Genomic DNA, 17,209 nt, shown 5'->3' on the forward strand with positions numbered 1-17,209 from the left:
CCTTCTTGCAGCTTGAAGCAATCTTAGCCCGGCTGCCCACCTCCCTAGGCAGAATCTTTCCTATTAGACAGTGCGCACCTTGAAAACAGGGCCTGTGTTTTTGTCTTTTTTGGGGGGGGGGGGGAAGGGGTTATCTCCTGTCCTTAGCATAGAGCCTACTACACAGTGGAGCTTATTTATTAGTCAGTCAATAAGCATTTATTAAGCACCTAGTAAGTGCTAGGAGCTGGGGGGGGAGGGGAAGGTGGGCATCTCCTTTAAACTATGCTCATCCCCTCGGGCAGTTTCCCCTTCGGCAATCTCTAGATAGCACGGGGAGGGAGGGAGGGAGGGAGGGCAGGCAGGGAGGGGGAAGGGAGTGGGGCGTGGGGCGCGGGCGTGGGCGTGTGTGTGTCTGTGTCTGTCTGTCTGTCGGTCTGTCTGTCTAGGTGTACGTCTGGGTCACGGAGGGCCAGCCAAGCCACGGGCCCGGGCGCGAGGATGCGCAGATGTAGGCGAGGAGGCGGCCAGGCAGGCACAGCCCCGGCCCGGGCCCGGCCCCAGCCCCGGCCCTAGCTGGGGAGTAGGAGCACAGGAGCTGCGCCCGCGGGGCCGCTCTGCGGCCGGTCGCGCCGCCCCCTTCCCGGGGCCCTCCCGCCGGCCCTGGGCACTCGTCGTGCTAGGCCGCCCGCCCGCCCCCGGGCCGGAGGAAGAGGAAGAGCGAGAGCTGCGGCGGCGGCCGGAGGAGGGAGGAGAGAGGAGGAGCAGGAGGGAAGTACGAGCCCGCAGGGCTGCAGCAGCTCCGCGCTCCCCGGCGCGCGATGGAGGCCCTGGAGCAGCAGTTGCGGCGACGGCGGCGGCAACAACAGCAGCGGCGGCGGCAGCAGCAGCAGCAGCAGCGGCGGCGGCGGCGGCTCTAGCCTGGCGGTCCCCTGCCGCGTGCGCCCGTGGCCATGGCCTTGGTGACCCTGCAGCGCTCGCCTACGCCCAGCGCCGCCTCCTCGTCCGCCAGCACTAGCGAGGTGAGTGAGGGGCCGAGTTCGGTAAACCCAGGCCCGCGCTTCCGGCCCGGGACGGCCAGGCCCCTGCTGCAGGCAGGCCGGCCAGCCCCCCCGGCTCGGCAGCGCCGCTCTGGCCCTGGCCCCTTGCCTCTTGGGGGTCCTTCCCGAGACTCGAGGTGTCTGGGACCCCCTGGATCCCTCTGGAAGGCTCCGGGTCTGGATCTCAGTCTCCCCGGGTCTCTTGCTAAGTCTCGGTGTGTGTCTGTTTCCCTGCAACTCTCGCATAGTTACTATGTATCTCTTTTTGGATCTCTTCCTGAGTCTCTGTGTGCCTGGGTGCCTCGGGGTCCTTGCTCAGCCTCTCTCTGTCTAGAATGTTAGTTTCTTTCTATGCGTCTCTTTCTGGATCTCTTTGTAAGTGTGTGTCTGGTACCCACCGGGCTCCTTACTGTGTCTCTCTCTGTGTCCATATGACTGCATCTCTTGGTTTCTGTGTGTGCCTGGATCCTCCAGGTTCCTTACTGAGTGACAGTATGACATCCACCTCTCTTTCTCTGGCTCTGAGTCTCTCTTTGTACCCGGGGCTCTCTGGGTTCCTTGCTGAATCTTTTCGTGTGTGTCTATGACTTGGGTCTTCCTGGATCCTTCTCTTTAGTCTCCCTGGATCTCTTTGAGTCTCTTACGTGTGAATGCCTCTGGATGTCTCCGACTTTGGGTCTTCCTGGATCATCTCTATGTGTCTCTGGCTCAGTGTGTGCCTGGATCCCTCACCTCCCTGCTGATCTCCCTTTGTGTGGGTCATGTCACCCTGGGCTCTTAATTCTCTGCATTTCTGGCCATCTCTTTGTGCCTGATTCTCACAGTTATCTCCCTATGTCTCTCAATATTTCTCTGTCTGTCTCTGGGTCATTTTGGATTTCTTTCTGAGTCTCTATGTTTGGGTCACTGATCACCCTGTGTTTTTCTGTATTACTCTGGGTCTCCCTCCAGGTCCCTGTGTGTCTCTGTGTCTCTATGTCTCTATGTGCGTGTTTCTGGATCAGTTTGTTTCCCTCCTACTTTGTGTGTCTTGAACTCTCTGATTGTACCTGGGTGACTATGTCATTCTGGGTAATCTATACCTGTGTCTCCACATATGTGAGAGGCCCTGGGTCTCTGTGCCTCTGTGCCTCTGTGTGTGTGTGTGTGTGTGAGTGAAAGAGGGGAGAAAGAGAGAAAGTGAAAAGAAAGGAGAGAAGGAAAGGGAGAAAATGAGATGAGAGAGGGAAGAAGGGAAAGGGAGAGGAAGGGAGGGAGGGGAAGAGAAAGAAAGAGGAGGGAGAGAGAGGGAGAGAGACAGAGACAGAGAGAGCGAGAGACAGAAACAGAGAGACAGACTGACAGAGAGAGAGAGAGAGAGAAAGAGAGCTCTTGTTCCTATGATCCTGGCACTCCCTTTGCCCCTTCTTTCTTGGGGGAGGATTGGTCAAAGAGAGCAGAGCCACAGGTCAGAGGCCCCTGGTACTGGGGCTGGAACCGAATAAGGGGACAATTGGTTCCAGTGGGCCAATTAAGAGCCCTAGGCCTCGGCCCCCTCCCCCCCCAAGTATCTACCACTGTCCACATGGACCGCCGTCCAGCCGGAATGCTTAACCTATAGACATCCCCAAGTCTGGAGAAGGGTATAAGGAATGTACCACCCCGGGGGGGGGGGGGAGCTAGAAGCCGACCTCAACAGGGGGCTTTTGGAGGACTCCTGCTTTGGGGACAGTGGGGGAGTGGGGATGTTGCCCCAGCATTCGGGAGTGTGCGTTTGTGAGGCCTGCCTCAATCTCCTGGCTTCTGGCCTCCTTTTCTGGGCTGCCTGGGTTTGCCTGCACCAGGAAGCCTGGGTTCAAATCCAAACTCAGACAAACCTTTCAGAGACTCGTCTCCTCACCTCTGAAATGAGGATAACAACACCGCCTGCTGCATGGGTTGCTGTGAGACTCCAGTGAGCGGGAACTCATAGCAGGGAGCTCCCAGACAGGGAAAGTCCCTCTGCTGAGGCAGATTGCCTTCTCCTCTGCCGCTTAGGGCATTAGCAAGTTGCACGGAGACGTCTTGAGAGTCACCCAGGGTCACAGTCCGTGTGGGTCAGAGGTGACATCTGAACCAGGCTCTTCCTGGTTCCACTAGCCATGATGCCCTGAAAGGATTGTGTAAATGTCAACTAATTATAATTAATGTTATTCTCAATCAGAAGGAGCTGGGACTCAACTCTGCTGCCCTCCTGTCCCTGGGACCTCAAAAGGGAAGCGATAGGGTAGAGCAGTGGGTAGAGCCCTGGACTAGGAGACAGGAAATCCAAGGTTCAAATCCCAGCTTTACCCCTTAACTTAACTACCTGCATGACCCTGGGCAAGTCACTTAACCTGTTGGGACCTCAGTTTCCTCACCTCTCATAACTGTAGACCTATAAGCCTTATAAGAGGGACCTAGCAGGTGCTTTGAGGCTGTGACAGTGAGATCACCTGGACTCGGGAGGTGACACATTAGGCTTTGACCCCCTCTCCCTCTTCCCTCCAAGGAAGGGCTTTTCTTAAACCTGTTCAGATTCTCAGTTCCACCCATGGCTGGCCAGTCTCTGGGCCTATCTTGGTTTAACATTCTTTTTTTTGTGTGTGTGAGGCAAATGGGGTTAAGTGACTTGCCCAGGGTCACACAGCTAGTACGTGTTAAGTGTCTGAGGCTGGATTTGAACTCAGGTACTCCTGACTCCAGGGCCGGTGCTCTATCCACTGCGCCACCTAACTGCCCCATGGTTTAACATTCTTAAAATTACTGTTGGCAGATTATTTTTGTTAATCCAACAACCCAGCAGACCCCAGGAAGAAGGTACAATTAGATTTCTTTCCTGCCACTTTGATTGGAATTCTGATGAAACAACAGGCGTGAGAGGAAGAGGATGGGGGACTCCAAGCTCTGGGAGAGAAGATGGGGACCCCAGGCTCTAAGAGAGAGAAGATGGGGGACCCCAGGCTCTGGGAGAGAGAAGATGGGGGACCCCAGGCTCTAAGAGAGAGAAGATGGGGGACCCCAGGCTCTGGGAGAGAGAAGATGGGGGACCCCAGGCTCTAAGAGAAGATGGGGGACCCCAGGCTCTAAGAGAGAGAAGATGGGGGACCCCAGGCTCTGGGAGAGAGAAGATGGGGGATCCAGGGCTCCAGGAGAGGATGGGGCACCCTGGACTAGAGCAAGGGATGAGTATTATTAAATGGAGGTGGATGCTCCCAGCTTTGGGCTGTTTATCAATCTCTTCTGGACCATGGTGATCACTGGGGGGTGTCTGGCCTCCTCTGTCATCTCCTGGAAGGGAGAGGGTGGGGCTTTATTCAGTCTTTACCTGCCACCCTTTCCTACAAGAGCCATTTACTTAGCCATTCCTTGAGTGTTTCTAGAATGAATGAAGGCGCCGAAGACAGGTGCTGCTGGAGTGAAGGGAAGCAGACACTTGATCCTTTCTTTAGTCAGGAGGGTGTGGTTCGGAGCACACCAGGGGAAGGAGAGCAGAGACCTGGGCTTGAGGCTTTCCCAGCAGTGAACTCTCCTAGCTGTGGGCTCCTGGGGGAGGACTTGGGGCATCATTTTCTTCTAAGGAACGGGAAGGTTGATGATCATCTGGGCTCTGACATCCCCTGTTCTGAGGCCCCTCCCAGCTCTGACATTGTATGATCCCATCATGTAGCTCCCCCATAGGCCCTAAACAAGGGCCTGCCATGATCTTTGTGTGTCTCTCACAGGGACCTCAAAGGGCCCCTAACTACTGACAAGCCTCACCATCTCCACACAAAGCTGACTTCATGCAGCTCTGAAAGCAGCAGCTTTCTGGGGTGAGACAGAGCAGACTCAGGCCTCAGACACAGCAGCTCTGAGCCATTCCCCTTCTTGGCAGCATCTCCCCCCCCCCCCTTTCTCTCTCTCTCTCTCCCTCTCTCTCTCTCTCTCTCTCTCTCTCTCTCTCTCTCTCTCTCTCTCTCTCTCTCTCTCTCTCTCTCTCCCCCTCTCCCTCTCCCTCTCCCTCTTCCTCTCCCTCTCCCTCTCCCTCTCCTCCCTCCCCACTAGCCCTGCTTATCTGGTATGAGTGAGTGACATCACCCAGCACAGAGAATGGGAGAGGGAGACAAGGCAGGGCCACTCTCCTCTGCCTGGCTTGGGTTTGATGTGAGACAACATGGAGTGATTGGATAGAGAGCTGGACTCTTTGTCTGGAAGACCTGGGTCCAAGTCCTTCCTCTGACACATAACTGACTATGTGACCTTGGGTACATCACTTCCATTTTCAAGGTCCCAAAGTAGGAGCTGATCTGCTGTTGGCAGAGGTTCCCTACATTGATGAAATCATTCAGTCAAAGGCATTTTTTTGGAGGGCCAGGCAATGAGTGTTAAGTGACTTGCCCAGGGTCACACAGCTAGTAAGTGTCAAGTGTCTGAGGTCGGATTTGAACTCAGGTCCTCCTGAATCCAGGGCCAACGTTTTATCTACTATGCCACCCAGCTGCCCTCCCAGTCAAAGACATTTTGAAGCTCCTATTGTGTGCCAGGTACAACAAAGGGGTATAGACCAAAAAAAAAAGGCCAGGGGGGTCAGTTTGAACTGAGCTAAATTCTTAAAAATAAGAATTTCTACAAATAGACACCGACATTTATTGTCGTGGCAGAAATCTAAGGCATTAATTGGAATCATAATTATAGGGGGAAATTTACTCCATGTCAAACCTTGAAGGGACCTTAGAAGTGACCTAGTCCAGCCCCCTTATTTTATAGAGGAGAAAACTCAGACCCACAGAGAGAGGAAGTAACTTGCTCACGGTCGCATAGGTTGGACATAACAGACTCAGGATTAGAATCCAGTTCCTCTTGAATTCAAACCCAGTGGTCTTTCCCCCTGTACTCTATATTGCCTCCGTTTTTCTTTTTTTTTTTTTTTTTTTGCCTCCATCTTACAGAGAAATAAGCCAAGGCTCAAAATGAAATCAAATCGTTTCAATAAACATTAAGCACCTATTACTATGTGCTAAGTACTGTGCTAACCAGAGAACCATTATAGAGACGGCCTCCGTCCAACCCTATCATTTCCCAGAGGCCCATCAAGGGCAAAGGACTTTCCCAGCATCCTGCAGGTCAGCAAATGGCAAAGTTCCTGAGCCGTCAAGTCCAGCTCACTTTGTCCGACAGGGTTTTCCCATTTCTCTGGGTGTGGCAGGCCAGGCAGCAGGCGCCAAGATTGGGTGACTCCAGTCCTGGCTGGGCCTTTCAGCATTCTCCCTTGGAATGAAGCCCCCAGCTGGCTCCCTGGGCAGCTTGGCCTCACCCTGGCTGGGTGTCCTGTTCTCCTCTCACAGTGGTGCCCGTGGCCAGCTTCCCTCTCGGCTCAGCCTCCCATCTCTCCCAGCCATCGATGCTTTCCAGGTTTCTCTTTCCCCTCTCAATGGGCACCTCTGTGTGACTGCCGGAATATGCCAAGCCCCAGCAGGCTGAGCCATTGGGGATTTTTTTTCTTTCCGGTTTTCTGTGTACAGGGGAAAAAATAATGGAGAAAAATAACTCCAGGGCACAAGAAGCAATAACTCCTGACCTTTCAGAAATCCTATAAGGCATATCAAATATTGCTTGTTTTGGTTTTACATAAATAAACCAACCACCTAGAATGTTCCACAGTTTATATCTTGGCGATTTTGTTTGTTTGTTTGTTTTTAGTGAGGCAATTGGGGTTAAGTGACTTGCCCAGGGTCACACAGCTAGTAAGTGTTAAGTGTCTGAGGCTGGATTTGAACTCAGGTCCTCCTGACTCCAGGGCCGGTGCTCTATCCACTGCGCCACCTAGCTGCCCCATCTTGGCAATTTTCAAGGCACTCTTAAAAGCCTTTTTTTTTTTTAAGGGGTTGAATTCGAATTTGTTCTTACCAGAATTTGAACCACTTACTTGGGCAAGTCTCTCTCTTTCTCTGCCTTAGTTTCCTCATCTGTAAAATGAGGGGGTTGCTCTTGAGAGCCCTCTGAGGTCCCTTCTAGCCCTAGATCTGAGATCCTATATCCTCATGCCTTTGATTCAAGGCTCAGCCCTACTATTTACTAGGAGTGTGGCCACAGACAAGTCACTTCCCTTGTTAACTAATGCCTCAGTTTCTTCATCTGCAAAATCAGAATGTGATCATCCTTGCTCTACTCAGACTGAGTTGTAGGGACAGAAGGGCTTTGTAAATCTTAATTTGGGGGGGGGCAGGGCAATGCGGGTTAAGTGACTTGCCCAGGGTCACACAGCTAGTAAGTGTCAAGTGTCTGAGGCCGGATTTGAACTCAGGTACTCCTGAATCCAGGGCCAGTGCTTTATCCACTGTGCCACCTAGCTGCCTCCAGGGCTTTATAAATCTAAATGCACCAGGGAATGGGAATTGTCCTTTCTTCTGACATCACTCCCAAGCTCTCTTGTCTGTATCTTATTTGTATACATGTGATTGTTTGTTTGTTGTTTCTCCCCATTAGACTGTGAGCTTCCTGAGGGCAGGGACTGGATTCCTGGCACTTAGCACAAGGCCTGGCACACCGCAGGCACTTAATAAATGCCTGTTTTGATGAATTGAATGTCACTCTTTTCAGATGATAATAATGATAACTGTCATTTCCGTTGTGCTTTATGGTCGGCAAAGTGTTTTTAGATACACTCTCTCAGGTAGCCTGATTTTGGAACTTTAATATCTCAGAGACTGTGGGGGAGAAGGAGGGGTCCTTTTGTTCATTGCAAAAATGTTTTTGTCTCTCTCTCTCTCTCTTTTTTTTTTTGGTGAGGCAATTGTGCCCAGGGTCACACAGCTAGTGTCAGGTGTCTGAGGTCAGCTTTGAACTCAGGTCCTCCTGAATCCAGGGCCAATGCTTTATCTACTGCGCCACCTAGCTGCCCCTATCACCTTCATTTTTAAAAATATCTCCTCCCCTCCCCTCTTCAGAGAGTCATCTACTTATGACAAACAATACTAAGGAGAGAAGGGGAGAAGAGGAAGGGAGAGGGAAAGAAAGAGGGCTGGAGAAGAAAGGAAAAGAGAAGAAAGGCAGAGAGATGGGGGAGAATGAGGGGAGAGACAGAGAAAGAGGAGAGGGAGAGAGAGAGGAGGAGAGAGATCATGGGGTGGGGGGAGAGAGAGACAGAAGGAGAGGGAATGCAGTTTTGCCAAATGAGTCAATGGATCAACTCAGTCTGACAGTATATGCACTCTGTCACATCACCAGCTCCCCACCTCTGCGTGATTATCTTTTCAGCTGATGGCTAGAATAGGAGAAGAAACCCTGGACTTGGAATCCATAAGCCCTGGGTCTAAGTCCTGGCTTCTCCACTCATTAGCTGTCTGACTCTGGCCAAGTGACTTTCCTTCTTTGCCTCAGTGTGCTCATCTGTAAAATGGGGTTGATAGTGCCTTTCCTGTAATATCACATGGGTTCCTGTGAGGATCAAAAGAGATAGTTCTAGAAGTCATAAACCTTTTAGCACTGGAAAAGGCCTTAGAACCCATTCGGGGAAATGCCTGGATTTGGAATCTGGAGCCCTGTACTCCAGTCTTGGCTCAGCACCCCAGTGCCCATAGGACATTGAACAAGCCCAGCTCTTAGCCCAGCACCTGGAATGCAATAGTTGTTTAATAAATGTTTGTTGATTGACTGATTTAACTTAATTATGTATATATTGATTTGGGTAGACTGGAAAATGTCAGATGGCCCTGGGAGCTCTTAACCCTTTGAATGCTATAGTCAGAAGGACGGGGAGCCCAATTCCCTCAGTTTACCGAGGAGAGAACAAAAGCCTAAGGAGCAAAGTCTCTTGAAAGTGCTTTGTAAGCCATTGAGAAAGCCTAGGAGCCAGGTTCTAGAGCGTGGTAGGACCTCAGAGGCCAGCTCATCCGACTTCCTCATTCTACAGAACCGGAGGTGGGGGTGGGGGAGTGACTTGCTCAAGCTTACAGAAGGAACCACTAGGCTTGCCCAGAATCCCTCAACCAGCAGATGCCTGAGGCAGGACTGGAACTCAGGTCTTCCTGACTCTAGGTCCGGCCCGCTGTCCACTACACCCCGTGCCTGGTAGTTTCAGCCAGATACCAGCAAAATCTTCAGCCAGAGCTGTCTCAAAGGGTCATGGGTCACTTCGGGAGGTGGTGGGCAAGCCCCCATTGGAGATATTCAGGGAGAGGCTAAATGACCATTTGTCAGAAATGTTGTACAGAAGGTTTGGGGGCAGATATGTGTGGGGTGGCTCCTTCTTCCGAGATTCTGTGAAAGAGCATTCATTTTCCCTTCGATTCCAGGAGTGACCAAGTGATCATCACCTTTTGTTTGTTTTGTTTTTTTGTGGGGCAATGAGGGTTAAGTGACTTGCCCAGGGTCACACAGCCAGTAAATGTCAAGTGTTTGAGGTTGGATTTGAACTCAGAATCCAGGGTCGGTGCTTTATCCACTGCGTCACCTAGCTGCCCCAATCATCACCTTTTAAAACCACGATAATGAGGTTGATAATATTAGCTTCTCTTTATATATTAGTCAATCAATGAGCATACATTTATTAAGCACTTGCTGTATGCCAGGCACTATGCTAGGTGCTGGTGACACAAAGAATGAAACAATCCTTCTAATCAAAGAACTTCTATAGATGCTTCTTTCTTTGTTTGGGGGTGGGGTGGGGGCGGGGGCGGGGGACAGTGAGGGTTAAGTGACTTGCCCAGAGTCACAAAGCTAGTAAGTGTCAAGTGTCTGAGGCTGGATTTGAACTCAGGTCCTCCTGATTCCAAGGCCAGTTCTTTATCCACTGTGCCACCTAGCTGCCCCTTGATGCTTATTTCTTGTGTAAGCTTCAGCAAATCACTCTGCCTTCCCCACCTCAGTTTCTGTAGAATGAGGAAGTTAGATGAGCTGACCTTTGGGGTCCAAGAAGAATCTATTCTCTCTTGTTAGTGGTAACCCTTCAAATACTTGCAGACAAATGGCAACTGGGTTGAAATTAGATAGCATCTATTTTTAGTGGACACTTCTTCCAGTTCCATTGTCTTCCAGAAGAAAAGGAAACAAATTGTGGGATTTATTTGGAAAATAAACATTAAGTGCCTACCATATATCAGACCCTGTGCTAAGTGCTACGGACACAAAGAACAGCCCCTGACCCCCAAGGAGCTTACAAACCAATGGGGGAGACAACATGTAAGCATTTGTGTATAAATAAGCTATTGACAGGCTGTATATTGGAGATTTAAGATGGGGGTGGGGGATCCAGGAAAGTCTTCTTGTAGAAGGTAGGATTTTAGCTGGGACTTGAAACCAGGAGGGGGAGATGAGGAGGGAGAGAATTCCAGGCACAGGGGGGCAGCCAATGAAAATGCCCAGTCTGGAGGTAGAATATCTGGTGGGAGGAACAGCCAGGAGGCCAGTGTCACTGGATTGAAGAGTAGGGTATAAGGAGACAGGAAGGATAAAAAGGAGCTGGATTATGAAGGGCTTCGAATGCCGGACATCATTTTGTATTTGCTCCTGGAGGTGATAGGGACATAACTGGAGTTTATGAGGAGGGTGGGGGCACATGATTAGACCTGAGTTTTAGGAAAATCCCTTTGGTGGCTGAAGGGAGGAAGGATTAGAGTGAGGAAAAACTTGGCAGATAGAGCTACCAGCAGCTATTGCAACAATCCAGGTATGAGGTGACTAGGACCTGTATCAGAGTGATAACAGTACCAGAGGAGAGAAAGGTTTGAGAATTGCTGCAGAGGTGAAATGGATCAGAGATGTTACAAAGGTGAAATGGACAAGAGATTCTGCAGAGGTGAAATGGACAAGAGATGGTGCAGAAGTGAAATTGACCAGAGATGTTGAAAAAGTGAAATGGACAAGAGATGCTGAGGAGGTGAAATTGATAGGCCTTGGCCCCAGCTTGGATCTGGGGGGTAAGAGATAATGAGGAGTCCAGGATGACTCCTTGGTTGGAAGCCTTAAGGACTGAGAGGATGGTGGTGCCCTCAACAGTTATAAGAAAGGTAGAAGGGGGTGGAGAAGGTTTAGAGGGAAGAACAATGAGCTATATTTTGGCTATATTGAGTTTCAGATGTCTTTGGAACATCCAGTTCAGTAGGCAGTTGGAAATTCGAGACTGGAGATCAAGAGAAGGGTTAGGGCTCCCTAAGTTGATTTGAAAGTCTTGATCCTAGAGATAATTGAATCTAATTAATTGATAATTAATTAATAATTGAGAGCCGATGAGAGCACCAAGTAAAATAATATAAATGAAGATGGTAAGGGGACCCAGGACAGAGCCCTGAGGGATGGTTAGAGGCCATGGACTTGAGGATGCAGCAAAGGAGACAGAAGGAATGGTCAGATAGATTGGAGGAGAACCAGGAGAAGGTGTCCCAAAAAACCCAGAGAGAGGAGTCTATCTAGGAAAAGAGGTTGATCAACAGTGAGAGGTCAAGAAGAATGAGAATTGAGAAAAGACTAGTATTAGATTTGGCAATTAAGAGATCATTGGCATCATTCCCCAATAAATGGTCAAAGGATATGAACAGGCAGTTTTCAGAAGCGGAAATCAGAGCTATTTATAATCATATAAAAATTGCTCTAAATCACTATTGATTAGAGAAATGTAAATTAAAAGGACTCTGAGGCGGTACCTCACCTATCAGATTGGCTAACATGACAGAAAAGGAAAATGATAAATAAAGGAGATGTGGAAAAATTGGGACACTGATGCACTGTTGGTGGAGTTGTGAATTGATCCGGCCATTCTAGAGAGCAGTTTGGAACTATGCCCAAAGGAAAGACAACACATACCCTTTGATCAATTGCACTACCACTAGGTCTGTATCCCAAAGAGGTTTAAAAAGTGTGTTGGGGGTGGGGGGGAGGACTTATATATACAAAAATAGCAGCTCTTTTTGTGGTGGCAAAGAATTGGAAATTGAGGAGATGCCCATCAGTTAAGGAATGGCTAAACAAGTTGTGATATATGATTGTGATGGAATACTACTGTGCTATAAGAAACGATGAGGAGGGTGGTTTCAGAAAAACCTGGGAGGACTTATGATGAACTGATACAAAGTGAAGTGATCAGGACTAGGAGAGAACATTGTACTCAGTAAGAAAAATATGCTATTGATCATCAATTGTAAATGACTTAACTTTTCTGATCAATACAATGATCCAAGTTAGACAATCAAAGGACTTAAGATGAAAAGTGCTGTCTACCTCCAGAGAGAGAACTGATGTCATCTGAGTGTAGATTGAAGCATAATTTTTTATTTTCATTTTTCTTGCTTTTTTTGTTGTAACATTGCTAATGTGAAAATGTTTGCATAATATCACATGTATAATTGATATATTTCTCACCTTCTCAAGGAGTAAGAGAGGTGTAGGAGGGAAGGAGAGAATTTGGAACTCAATTAAAAAAAAACAGTGCTAAAATAAATAATTTTGAGAGAGAGAGAAAAATGATAGGCAACTTTGCATAGAGTAGTTTCAATTGAATTATGAGATTGGAAGCCAGACTGAAGAGAGGAAAAGGAAAGGGGACACTAAGTGTAGATGGCCTTTCCAAGGAGTTTAGCCATGAAAGGGAAGAGAGATCTAGGACAATAGCTTGTGGAGGTATATGGATCAAGGGAAGACTTTTTTTTTTTTTTTTGGTGAGGCAATTGGGGTTAAGTGACTTGCCCAGGGTTGCACAGCTAGTAAGTGTCAAATGTCTGAGGCTGGATTTGAACTCAGGTACTCCTGACTCCAGAGCCGGTGCTCTATCCACTGCGCCACCTAGCTGCCCCAAGGGAAGACTTTTTGAGGCTGTAATCCAAGGTTGACCTTTGACAAGGCATGATTGGTGATAGGACACTACAGTCAGGGATTTGAGTAGTCAAATTGAACTGGTTCAACAAGGGCGAAGGAGGGGAGTACAATCAGTGCATGGGGATATGTCCATCACTCTTCTATTGCTAATGTGATTGCCACTTCCCAGAAAGGCCTTGATCTATCCAGATTTTACTTATGGGGCAAAGCATCATGTACAGTAGAAAATCCACAAGGATTTGGAGTAAAGAGACTTGCTTTTGAATACTACCAGTTCTACTAAAAAAATCAAACAGATATTTGCAGATAGATGGCATGGCCCCCCTAAGACCACAGGCTTTTTTTTTTCCAGGTTAACTTCCCCAGTTCCTCCAACCACTTTACATGGTATGAGGTCAAGGCCCTTAGGCATCCTGGTCACCCTCTTTTAGGCACTATGGATCTGATAATAAACTGTGGCTCCCAGCACTGATCCCATTAATCAAGATGTCATCTGACAAGGAAATGGAATGGTGGAACCTTCATGCCTAGACATCACTCCTCCTTCCCTTGGAGGTCAGATCAGATCCTTGGCTGCCACCGTGGACAGTTATTGGGTTTATTGTCCTCTAGACGTCCCCAGTGGCCTTCAGATGAATCACTGTGTCATTGAAATATGACCAAAAGAAAAATGAGAGAAGGCCAAACAACTTTGGCAGGTAGAGACCTGCTATAGTCTTTCTGCTTTCAGACAGTGCCAAATAGGAAATGTTCCCGAGTTCCAGGAATTAATCAGCTGTGCTGTTTTGAGGTCTTAGAGACCATCGGGGTCATAGATTTAAAGCTGGAAGTGACATTGCAAGGAATTCAGTCCGTGCCCTTCATTTTAAAAATGAGGAAACTGAAGCCCAAGGAGTTTAAGTGGCTTGCCCAGCATCACACAGCTAATGAGAATCTGAGGCAGGATTTGAACTTAGGTCTTTCTGACTCCAAGCCCAGCTTGTTGTGGTTCAGTTGTGTTGGATTCTTTGTGACCCCATGGACTTGTTCATGGGGTTTTCTTGGCAAAGATACTGGAACGATTTGCCATTTCCTTCTCTGGTTGTGTCCCCATTTCACAGATAAACTGAGGCAAATAGAGGTTAAGTGACTTGCCCAGGATCACACAGCTAGTAAGTGTCTGAGGTCGCATTTGAACTCATCTTCCTCACTGCAGGCTCTATCCACTGTGACACCAGCTCTCCCAAAGCCCAATACCTGAGCGATATTCATTCCTTGGCAGTTACTCATATCATCAGTAGACTGGTTTTAGTATGGGAAGTGAACAACCCCTTAGAAGTAGGGGCAGTCATTGTGGGAGAGTGGGACAGGAACTACTGGACCCAGGGACCAGGAACCTTGCTGTTCAGCTGCTGACTCTCAGTGTCAACTTTGGGCGAGATAATTCCCTCTCTGGGCCTCAGTTTCCCTGTCGTTAAAGGCTACTGGTTACTGATCTGTGGGCCCTGAACTCTTGGACTGGAGGTGGGGAGGGCAGGGATGAGGATACTACAGAGTTATTAGAAGCATTATTGAGTGCATCCACGCCCACCAAACCATCAAGTGACTCATGATTAGCATAGACTTGATAATCTGTTTTACATACAACCCCCCCCCCCAAGTTTTCAAAGGTGTAGAAATATACTTTTATGCTGAATAAAGTATAGTTTCATTTGAAGAGTTACTAAATTCTCTAGTATGGGTCTTCTTGTAGTTTCTTGTTTAATAGTTCCTAAGATGACAGCTACTGTCCTGAAGATAAAGGGGAGAGGGGAAAGTCTGAAACATTTATATAGGTTGGGAACCTCTGGGCTGAAAATATCTAAGCTCTCTCCCAACCCTGACATTCCCTGTTCTAAGGCCCCTCCCAGCCCTGACATTCCCAGTTCTAAGGCCCCTCCCAGCCCTGACATCCCCCTGTTCTAAGGCCCCTCCCAGCCCTGACATTCCCTGTTCTAAGGTCCCTCCCAGCTCTCACATCCCATGCTCTAAAGCTCCTTCCAGTTCTGACATGTTCTGTTTTAAGGTCTCTCCCAGCTCTGATATTCTGTATGCCAAGGTCATCACAGCTCTGACCTTCCATGTTCTAGGGCCTTTCCCAGTTCTGATGTTCTCTGTTCTAAAGGACCCTTCTATCCCTCAGCCTCCATCATCCTTTACAAATACAAAAATTGATTAAACATCTGCTATGCAGAGCCCTTGGTTTTGTCATTACAGAGGGAAAGAATTTAGATAATGCATGGCTCCTTCACTCAAGGAAATTACTTGTTTGGTAAGGAGATAAAATATGTTACAGGCATGAGAGGTACACAGGGCGCTATGGTAGGGATACCTGTTAGTATAGAGTATGGAAGGACCAAGAGGAATGTCAGCACGTAGGCAGAGAGAGTATTTTAGGAGAAGGCTAGAAAGGGCTGTGGAGGGGTGCCAGGTTGGGAAGACCTTTCATGCCAAGCAGAAGATCCTTAGAGGAGGCCCTCAGGGTCAGAGTTGAGCTCCTTCATTTTCTGTCTTTTTTTTTTTTTTTTTTGGCGAGGCAATTGGGGTTAAGTGACTTACCCAGGGTCACACAACTAGTAAGTGTTAAGTGTCTGAGGCTGGATTTGAACTCAGGTCCTCCTGAATCCAGGGCCGGTGCTCTATCCACTGTGCCACCTAGCTGCCCCTGAGCTCCTTCATTTTCCAGGTGAGCACACCAAGCCCAGAGAGGTTCCTGAGACAGGATTTGAACTCTGGTCTTCCTTTCTCTCAAGTCACCACCGTTTCATGCTGCCCCTCACCATTCTCTGTAGCCAACACCTGAGGTCTGACCCCTTATCACTGAATGATAATTTGGGGGCTGGCATGGTACCTGCCACCTGTGATTCCTGTCTGACCATGACTCTCTCACTCATTCTCTCTTTTTCTCTCTTTTCAGGAGGTTGGCAGTGATGAAGACCGAAAATTAAACCTCAGGTAAGTGGCAAAATGGCCTCATTTCTCCTCCCTCCTTGCTCCTGCCTTAAATGTGTCTGGAATCCCAGGATTCCAAGGGCAAGCTTGACCTAGGCCCGCCACAGACACCCATGTTCCGCTTCCAGGATCCCTTCTTCAGGTGAAAATCTCTAAAAAGGCAGCCGCCCAATTTCCTAGCTCCTAGCTTTTTCCTGGGTTTGGGAGAACCCAGCCCAGACTCCTCTTTTTATCAAAACAAGCCAACAACAACAACAACAAAAATCAAGCTGTAACCTCTAATTATCACATTTGCTAACACAGGGACACGGGTGTGTGTTCCTCCAGGCAGTGAGACCTGCCCTGTGGTTTGAATGCTGGTTTGTTTTCTAAAGGTCTCAAGCTTTGTTATGATCGGCGTCCTAGGAACCAGAGAGAGGGTGGAGAGTCAGTGTGGTACTAGGGAAGGGGGACTGGAAAGAAGTCTCTTATCTCCTTCCTGGGCCTCAGTTTCTTTATCTGGAGAATGAGGAAGTTGGACTAGATGACCTCCCGGACCCCTTCTGCCTCCAGATTTTTGATGCTCTGCTCCTACCTATGTTCAGGTGATCTTGGACAAATCCCTTAACTTCTGGGCCTCCGTTTCTCCATCTGTAAAATGTGAGAGTTGGACTAGATGATTTTCAATCAATCAACAACAAGTAATTATTAAGCGTGTCTATATGCCAGGAACTGTAAAATGAAAGGATTAGACCAATTGACCCCTAAAATCCAGGGCAGCTAAGTGGCACCAGGCCTGGACTCAGGAAGACTCATCTTAACCAAGTTCAAATCTGACCTCAGGCACTTACTAGCTGTGTGACCCTGGGCAAGTCACTTCACCCCGTTTGCTTCCATTTCTGCATCTGTAAAATGAGCTGGAGAAGAAAATGGCCAAACAGTCCAGTATGTTTGCCAAGAAAACCCCAAATGGGGTCATGAAGAATCATACTCGACTGAACAACAACAAAATCCCATCTAGCTCTAGGGTCCTATAATATTGGGGAAAGGAGGGAATAAATATTTATATAATACCTACTGTGTGCCAAGTACTGTGCTATGCAATTTTTTTTTTAGTGAGGCAATTGGGGTTAAGTGACTTGCCCAGGGTCACACAGCTAGTAAGTGTTAAGTGTCTGGGGCCGGATTTGAACTCAGGTACTCTTGACTCCAGGGCCAGTGCTCTATCCACTGCACCACCTAGCTGCCCCTGTGCTATTCAATTTTTACAACAGCCTTTCAAGGTAGGTGCTATTAGAATCCACATTTTATAGTTGAAGGAACCGAGGCAGGCAGGGTTAAGTGACTTGCCCAGGGTCACATAGCTAGTAAGTGTCTGGGGCTGGATTTGAACTCAGGACTTCTTGACTAACAGTCTATCCACCATGCCACCTAATTGGCTGAGTCTCAGCATT

The 17,209-nt window shown here is 48.5% G+C and overlaps 1 protein-coding gene across 1 annotated transcript in view; it reads left to right on the forward strand.

The window, feature by feature from the left end:
- The first annotated feature begins 385 nt into the window (after positions 1 to 385).
- The window catches only part of SSH1 (slingshot protein phosphatase 1), a 94,630-nt gene continuing 77,806 nt past the window's right edge, over positions 386 to 17,209 (forward strand). The window contains 2 exon segments of the mRNA XM_043977922.1: positions 386 to 1,001; positions 15,742 to 15,779. Of these exon segments, the coding sequence (XP_043833857.1) occupies positions 933 to 1,001; positions 15,742 to 15,779 (107 nt within the window). The 5' untranslated portion in view covers positions 386 to 932.

The sequence above is a fragment of the Dromiciops gliroides genome, chromosome 1 (genome assembly GCF_019393635.1).
Source record: "Dromiciops gliroides isolate mDroGli1 chromosome 1, mDroGli1.pri, whole genome shotgun sequence".
Lineage (NCBI taxonomy): Eukaryota > Metazoa > Chordata > Mammalia > Microbiotheria > Microbiotheriidae > Dromiciops > Dromiciops gliroides.